We start from the raw sequence: 8,895 nt of genomic DNA on the forward strand, positions 1-8,895 counted from the left end.
GAGATTTTAAAAATAAAGTTAAACGTTTATAATGGACTTTAAAAGAGTTAAAGTCAACGTTTAAACGGTTTTAAAGATTTAGCAATCGGTTTTGCTAAATACTTAGTATATGATCGAGAATTGTTTTGACAATTAGGTCTACACTATAAATGGTTTTCTTTAGGTATTGTGATACCTAAAATAACTTCTAGAGTGAAGTTAGAACGTTTTCTCAAAACGAGAATTTATAATATGGTTTTAAAACAGACCATAAGTGCTATATGTTTAAATGATTATATGTTTGACCTAGATCTGGGTTTAAGGACCTAGAAGTTTTATAGGAAACATATATTGATGTGTTTTATCCTGTTTGCTTTGTGTGTTTAGTCCGACCAGCTAGCGAGCAGTCTGACCACAACCACAGGATTAAGTTCCAGACCTAGCGGTGTTTGTGAGTTCATTTGTTTACTTTTGAATATTAGTATTCAACTGTTTTTAAATCCATAAATCGCACTAAGTATGAAACTTAGCCAAGGAAGATCCACTGAAACGAGCTATCTATTGGGCAACAATAGGACTGTGTGATCACCGGTGTTAATGAACTAGATGAGAGGTAAATATTATAAGCATACATATTGAGATTAGGTTTTAAGCCAGATGCTTATAAAGCGGCTTAAACCTATTGGGTAGTCCTGAGGTGGCAGTGATTTAAGTTCCGGCCCAGCAACCCTATACAGCGTTAAGATGGCTGTGATACATATGTATACAACTCATCCTGTATTGAAAAAGAGTTGTGCATATGCATTATATATATGATAGCACTATAACGTAACAGGACTAGGGTTTCATTTGGATCGAGTGGTAATATTTTTATATATCGATATTTCGTCTATATGCGATTTTGGTATTTAACTGTAAACCTATCTACTCACTCAAAAATATTTATATTTCTGACCCCGTTGTTGTTTATCATTTTCAGGTACCTAGCTACCGGGTCTGGTCGAGCTTCCACCATTTTCCATTAGGGAAGCTTACCTTGTTGTTATGTAAATAACACTTTAAACTCTTAGATGCTGCAATAGTGTATATAGGTTTGATATGCCTGTGGCCACGTCATGGTTCCTCTGTCTATATACTCTGATAGGAACCTGACTTTGTCTAGCTCTAATAAGTGGCTACTTAATAGGCATATGGTGTTTTATGGTGTCCCCTACGGGTGGGCCAAGCTTAGTGTCTTTTGTCTGCAAAGACACTGTGTGTAGTTTAGCTGGCCTTACGTTTGTGTGCCTGCTGTGCATGTTTTTAAATATGTTTGATATAACGCTTTGAAAAGGAAAGTGTTCGATATATTTTATTAAACATATTGTTCGGGTGCGCGGTTTGAAACAGGGCTGCCTGCGAGGCAAGGCACGTGAGCCAAGTCCCTGTACCACCGCACCGGTTTTCAGAAACGCGCGTGGGTCAGAATAACTAGGGTTATTCAACCAGCATTTCTGAAAACGCGATTTCGCTTATATGAATATTTTCAGAGTGTGTTTTCCACGTTAAAGGGAAAAAATATTTTAACGATGTTTTCTGAAAACGGGTCGTACGCGAGGTACGAACTAGATTTATATTTGCAAAAAATTTATAGAGGTTTTAGGCTTGCTACGGGTTTCGGAACAACCATTCCCATTCCCTAGCGCCGGTCTCGGCTCGAGATTCGAGGGGGAAATCGGGTCGTGACAAATTAGACCTAGTTATGACTTACGACTACGGGTCTGCTGCTCTGGCCTATCTGCATACTAGCATGGATTGAGTTGTTTGTGGAGGATCTTGTCTTTCTGGGATGTGGCTCGCCATACATGTGAGTTCTCTTACTGACCCTTATTTTCTTTGCATCGTATTTCTACTCTTGTTGTCTTATCCAATTTTCTTTTCAGATCTAGGCCATTGTAATGGGCATCTTGACTGGATTCGGCACTCTTCCGGGATTGGGGATTCTTCTGTTGAGGTTCTGGGATCTCTCTCTTACTTTGACGTAGAGTTAGGGGACCGAGTGTAGAGGCCGGATGAACGAGTAAAAATTATGTCATTGAATCATTTTATGTCTGGACTGTGATGCAAATCTGTGTCATTGCTTACAGGTGAACACGACCTGGAACACTCCTCTTGAAGAGCATTGGCCTCAGTGGTTACAAGGAGCTACCGATAAGTCGGGCCTGCATTATCTGATGCATGGCCCGAGCTACCGGTCTCGGTTTCTGGGGGAGCGCGTGCTCCACTGATGAGTTGGTCTCCGTACGTGTATAGTTCATAGAGGACCTTCTTTGTTGATGATGCGCGATAGGGATGTTGTATCGCCTACTCTCCGACAGGTTCCGAGGGGTTATCTGGCTATAGATTTGGTATATGTCCCTCAGCCCAGATACATGGATGACCTTGTGAGGCATCGTCTTCTAGAAAGAATGCCTTTGGTTGAGGTGCCTGATGCTCCGGGTGTTCAGGCTCAGCGGGTGGCTATAGGGCCGCGGGTATGTATCACTTTTTTAGCTTCATGTTTCTGGATTTCTATATCTGCTTGAGTTTTTTTTCTAGTGTCCTCTTAAGGAGGAGCTAGGCGCGGGACCCATGCCGTTCGTGCTAGGATAGACATTCCTGGATATCTTGGTCGAGTCCCTACTAGTGGGCGGGATGCTTTTACTAGTATGTTTTCAGGTTCTTTGAGACAGATGCCAGAGAGGTCTACTCGTTATGATAATGTGCATGGGCCCATACAAGATTCAGGTCCTCATTGCTATATGTCACATTCCTTTATGCCTGTTGACTGTACTCATGCGAGTGTTTTCTTGTGTTTGTATTTGTTTTAAGGACTGTTTGCCCCCTGGGACTGAGCATCCTTATATGATTTTCAAGTACCAGTGTCTGAGGTTATTCAGTTGTTTGATGCAACTTACTATTGGCGGGATCGATAATGCGTTGTCTCTGCACAGATGAGGGTAAAAATGCAATATGCCTAAGATATATTCTATTGTGTATCCATGTATGTATGTATGCAATTATAGCTCTGACTGCTCTCTGGTTTCTTCTACAGTTATGTATTGATGATTTGGGAGATCGACTGCGCCTGGCTGAGATGGGTCCTGCTGATACTGAGGCTGATGTTCCTCCTGGATTCCTTGACGGTGGAGCTGGTGACTTCCGTGTCAGCGGTCGTCGCCTTAGAGCCTATGGTAGTCGAGGACCTGGCGTCTAGGGGGTCATGGACACTTTGCCTCTTCTTCTGGTGGTGCGCAGGTTGCGCATGATGCTGATGATACACTCTTTGGGAGATGCCATGGAGATTTTAAGACCTCAGTGCAGGACTGAGACTCTGATGGGTAGACAATTATCTTTTGTATGCTTTCTTTCTTTTTGACGATAACTACATATGTTAGTACATTGTTTCGTACCTTTGGTATTCAGGATACCCTGTTTGTATGAGAAATAGCATGGTTCTTTGTTTTCTGATATATTTATCCTAGTTTTCCGGTGTTTGTAGCTAGGAGTTTGTAGTTTTGATTGTGGGAGACTTTTGTCCCTTAACTTCTGGCTAGAAAACACCTGATGCCTCCTTTTTCTAGCTGGTGGAGATCTGATATCCCCTAGTTTTTTACTTGGTGGAGATCTAATATCCCTCGGTTTTTGGCTAGTGGAGAACTGATATCCCTTGGCTTTTGGCTGGTGGAGACCTGATAACCCCTGACTTTTGGCTGGTGGGGACCTGATGCTCCCTGGTTTCCGGATGGTAGAGACTTGACCCCCCTGGTGGAGACCTGATGCCCCCTGGTTTCTGGTTGGTGGTTTTTGAAGTTGAGGCCTAATATTTGTTCTGATTCTGGAATAAGGCTGGCGCCTGTTCTGATTCTAGAGTAAGGTGGAGGCTCGGAGCTTGTTGTTTCTAGAGTCGGCTTTAAAAGCTGAGGCCTAATGCATGTTATGATTTTAGAATAAGGCAAGCGCCTGTTCTGATTCTGAAGTAAGGCTTGTGCCTGTTTTGATTCTGAAGTAAGGTGAAGGCTCGGGGCCCGTTGTTTCTACGGTCGACTTTTGAAGCTGAGGCATGATACCTATTCTTATTTGGGAGCAAGGCTGGCGCCTGTTTTGATTTTAAAGTAAGGCTGGCGCCTATTCTGATTCTGAAGAAAGGTTGGCGCCTTTAGATTCTAAAGTAATGTGGATGCTCGGAGCCTGTTGTTTCTAGAGAGTGATTCCATAAATGGAGGCCTGACGCCCGTTGCAAGGACTTTGAAGCCTCTTATTGTCCGGATTTCCATCTTAGGATAGTAGTGGCGTATCGCCTATTCTGGATAGTTATCTAAAACGAGGCCTTGTTGCCTGTGGTAAGGATTCTGATGCCCCCTGTTAATCCGGGTACTTCTGGAGTGGGAGGCCTGATGCCTGCTTTATTTCTAAAGGAAGTCTTGATGCTTGTTATGATTGAGAAATGCTAGAGCTAGTAGTGGGACTTTGATGCCCCCCTGCTATCGTAATTTTTGTCTCTGCATGTCGCCTTTATTGAGTTGTAGAAGCTTGTAGCCCTTGGTTCTTGATTGTAGAGGCTTTGGAGCCTGTTCGGAATGTCGAAATTTGAGAAAATTGGCCCCATTTTACATTTTTTCGTGCTTGTCCATTCTAGACATTGTATGCCCCCTTATTAAAGCATTCAGTTTTATGGTTAGGTAACTGGATGATTATATGAAGAGTTTTAGTTGCTCATTCCAGGTTCTGGATTCTGTTGTATTTCTTTGGACAGACCATGATATTTTATGAGAATTGGATGCGACATCTAGTTTCGAATATGCGCGTACAACTCGTACTTGATTTATTAGAATGTTTCAACTGCGTTCTGAGGACTAAAATTGAATAATTTGAGTCTCTGCGTGTGTGCAGGGCAGCGACAAAACTAGGTTTTTTCATAGTGTTTCTATCTTTTTTATGGTATCTGGTTTTTTGTCAAATTGACGGTCCTTCGATGAGCTGATTAGCAGCTGTATTTATAGTGGTTAGAGGTGATCCAGAATTTTTAGGGTTAGGTTAAAGTTAAATTAATATTCTATCTTTTTTATTTAACTAATATTAATGAGATAACTAATGAGGAGTTTGAATTAGGAAAAACAACATTAAAAGGAATAAATCTCGTTTTAAAACTTGATGGCTAAGTAAAACATGACTAAAAGTTATTTTTTGTGCCGGAAAGTGTTTAAAAGTCTCCTAGAGCTTTAAGGGTTTGAGGATGATCAATTTTAGTCCGTAAAACTTGCAAATTGGCCCATAAACTTCTAACATATTGCAATTAGTCTAATTTCTGAACTTAGACTAAAATCTCTTCGAATTTTTATGGGCTATTCATGGCTAATTATCTTATAACCCTTCAAGTTTTCAATTGTGCACTGATTGTGTGTGCCTGAATTCCAGCAAGTAAATCGATAGCTCGTCACCCGGACGAATTTCTCTGGAAATCATCATTGGACGCTTCAGTCCCTTATCACTTTTGACAATTCGGAAAATAATTGTCCACAAGGGGGTAAGTCGTTTTTATTTTGTATAAAGAGTGTTCTTTTACGGTTTTTGATTTTATAAATTATTGACATTTATACAAATTAAATAAATAAAGTTATAATTAATTGTTAAATAAAGGGGGTTAATTTGATATGTAAAATTTTAAATTAAAAGGATTAAATTATTGATGGATACCGAATCCTACCCTAATAATGGAGCCGAGTCACAGGAGATCCCTTCTCAGGTGATACCGGACTCCCATCGGAAGAACGAAGATATATCTTTCAACAAGACGAAGACCGAATCCCTTAGGACCCCCCAACGCGCGTCGATCCTGAAATTCGGGTAGATCGCCAGATTCGCTACATGATCTCGAAGTACCTTCCTATTTGGATACAAACTCCAACTTAGGAAGATAAGCTCAATCTTAGTAAGACGAGACTATTTAGGAAGACGTTCCTAAATAGGACTCATGTCTGAATAAGGTAGATCACGCCAAATCAGGGTTCATCCCTATAAAGTAGGATTCACTTTCCTACTACAACACTACTAGGTATGTGATCATCTATTATAAAAGGAGCATGAGGTATGCCTGAAAACACAATTACACATATACTCAAAACGCTGCTCAAAACTCTAAACTGACTTTAGCATCGGAGAGTTAATCGGACAACCACCGTCCGGTTAGCTTCTACCCTGTTTTGTAGGTACATTCACCGGTTCAGAAGGTAGACTCCATCAATTATTATTGTTTTAATTTTTTTATTAATTTAAAATGTTAGAAAATAATATCATTTTAACCTTTTTACCATAAAAAATTCACTGGGGGGTGGAAAAACCACCAAATCGGAGTGTGTCACTGTTTTGGATGAGAGTGGAGAGGGGGCATATGAGCCGATTTTGCCAAATTTAGGGTAAAAATGATCATGTTTTTTACTTTTAATTTTTTTGATACTTTATGCCAAGTTGAGGGGGTAAGATGATCCTTTGTTATGAATATACACGAGTTGATTAATGTACGGTGGAGATGAGCGAGAAATGCATGAAAGTGTTTAAAGAGTCTCCTAGAACTTTAAGGGTTTGAGTATGATCAATTTTAGTCCGTAAAATTTGTAAATTGGCCCATAAGCTTCTAAGAAATTGCAATTAGTCCAATTTTTGGACTTAAAATACAATCTTTTTGAATTTTTATGTGCTATTCATGGCTAGTTATGTTTTAACCCTTCAAGTTTGCAACTGTGCACTGATTGCGTGTGCTTGAATTCTAGCAAGCAAATCGATAGCTCGTCACCCAACCGATCGAATTTCTCTGGAAATCATCATTAGACACTTCAGTCCCTTATCACTTTTTGCAGTCCGGAAAATAATTGTCCACGAGGGGTAAATCTTTTTTGTTTTGTATAAAGAGTATTTTTTTACGGTTTTTGATTTTATAAGTTATTGGCATTTATACAAATTAAAGAAATAAAGTTATAATTAATTATTAAATAATGTGGGTTAATTTGATATGTAAAATTTTAAATTAAAAGGATTAAATTATTATTTTTTTAATTTTTTTATTAATGTAAAATGTTAGAAAGTAGGATCATTTTAATTTTTTTGCCATAAAAATTCACTTTTGGGACACCATTAAAATCGGAGAGCGTGTCACTATTTTGGATGAGAGTAAAGAGTGGGTATATGAGCTGATTTTATCAAATTTAGGATAAAAATAATCTTGTTTTCTATTTTTAATTTTTTTTATACTTCATGCCAAGTTGAGGGGGTAAAATGATCCTTTGTGTAAATGAATATACACGAGTTGATTAATGTACGGTGGAGATGAGCAAGAAATGCATGAAAGTAATAGAGACAATAATGGTGTGGATCGTAGGGAATGAAATAATAAAGAAATGGAAGTGTGCATAAGAGTGCAGCTCCATCTATTACTATATATTCATCATCATTATCATCACAATACTCCATAGTCTCCCTTTATATTATCCACCTCCCAACATTATCATCACCTTGTCGGCCTCTTTCTCCCATCCCCTTCTTCATCAAACCCTAATTCTTTTCTTTTTCATTTTCAATTCTTGAACTCAAACTTTACATTTTATTTCTTTAATCCTAAGAAATATTGTAAACATATATATTAGGATCATGACAGCCCAACAAGTCATCACTCTTCAAAGAAACAGTAGCTGTAGCAGAAGCACAAGAGAGATTATCCCTTCAAATTACATGAGATCGACGTCCGTACCACGGATACCTGAACAAGAACACACCACTGGTAAACTGCTTGTCCGGCGAGGCTCTCCGGTGTTGTCTGTCTCTTTACACCATCTAAACAAACTTCATTCGAGATTCTCTTCTCTTCTCCGTTCTATATTCAAGATTGTTGCGTTACCTTCTATAATTATCATCCCCGCTTGTAAGTGGCTCTCTCTTTCGACCAATTTTTCTATAACACCTTCTCTCGGCCGGAAAGTTACCGGTACTCTGTTCGGTAACCGCCATGGCCATGTCAGCTTTTCTGTTCAGGATGATCCCAGGTCTGAACCTGTCTTGTTGCTTGAGTTAGCTATGTCGACTTCTATGTTAGTTAAGGAAATGTCGTCCGGATTGGTTCGGATAGCTCTTGAGTGCGAGAAAGCTCCGGTTCCGGTCACCGGAACGCGATTGGGGAAGCTGTTTAATGAGCCAAACTGGAGTATGTATTGTAATGGTAATAAGTACGGGTATGCAGTGTCGCGCACGTGCACTGAGCTTGACAGGCACGTGCTCAGGACCGTTCAGAGCGTTTCGGTCGGTGCTGGAGTGATTCCAATGGTGGAAGATAGCCGGAAGACCGGCGGGTCAGAGGGCGAGTTGCTTTATATGAGGGCTAAATTTGAGCGAGTTGTAGGTAACCGTGACTCGGAGGCATTTTATATGATGAATCCTGATGGAAGCGGAGGGCCTGAACTCAGTATATTTCTTCTAAGAATATGAAAAGGAAAAAGAATTATAAACATAAAAAAAACATAGAAGACTTTCTTTATTGGTTAATTTTTTAGGTGATGTTAGGGATTGTGATGTTTGTGTTAAATTAATGACATGTATGATGTAATTTTCTTTTCCTAATCAATAATTTAGTATTTATATGTGGTTTTAATTTGTGGGTTGATCTTAATTTAGAGACTTTGTAATAACTTAAAGATATGGTTGACAATAAGGTATACTTGTTGTATTGTTAATAAATTAGAAATTTGTAGGTACTATTGTGTTTAAAATTGTTTTAGTGATCCAGTTACAATAATTATTATTTTTCTCCACTAAAAAGATAATTTTAGATTTATTTTAGGCATTTTTCGTATAAAATCTCAACTTTTTTTCGTTTATAACAATTTAAGCATAAATTTTAAAATTTGATTA

General features: G+C 39.0%; 1 protein-coding gene across 1 annotated transcript; it reads left to right on the plus strand.

Annotated features, from left to right (window-relative positions):
* The first annotated feature begins 7,407 nt into the window (after window positions 1-7,407).
* Window positions 7,408-8,635, plus strand: LOC126676449 (protein MIZU-KUSSEI 1). Its single transcript, XM_050370658.2, has one exon. It carries the CDS (start codon window positions 7,642-7,644, stop codon window positions 8,470-8,472), a length of 831 nt encoding a protein of 276 aa, XP_050226615.1. The 5' UTR covers window positions 7,408-7,641; the 3' UTR covers window positions 8,473-8,635.
* Window positions 8,636-8,895: the final 260 nt, after the last annotated feature.

Source organism: Mercurialis annua, linkage group LG4, assembly GCF_937616625.2.
Source record: "Mercurialis annua linkage group LG4, ddMerAnnu1.2, whole genome shotgun sequence".
Taxonomy (NCBI): domain Eukaryota; kingdom Viridiplantae; phylum Streptophyta; class Magnoliopsida; order Malpighiales; family Euphorbiaceae; genus Mercurialis; species Mercurialis annua.

Excerpts from the sequence above, each read along its gene's own strand:
- LOC126676449 (XM_050370658.2), top strand. The coding sequence starts at position 7,642 with ATGACAGCCCAACAAGTCATCACTCTTCAAAGAAACAGTAGCTGTAGC.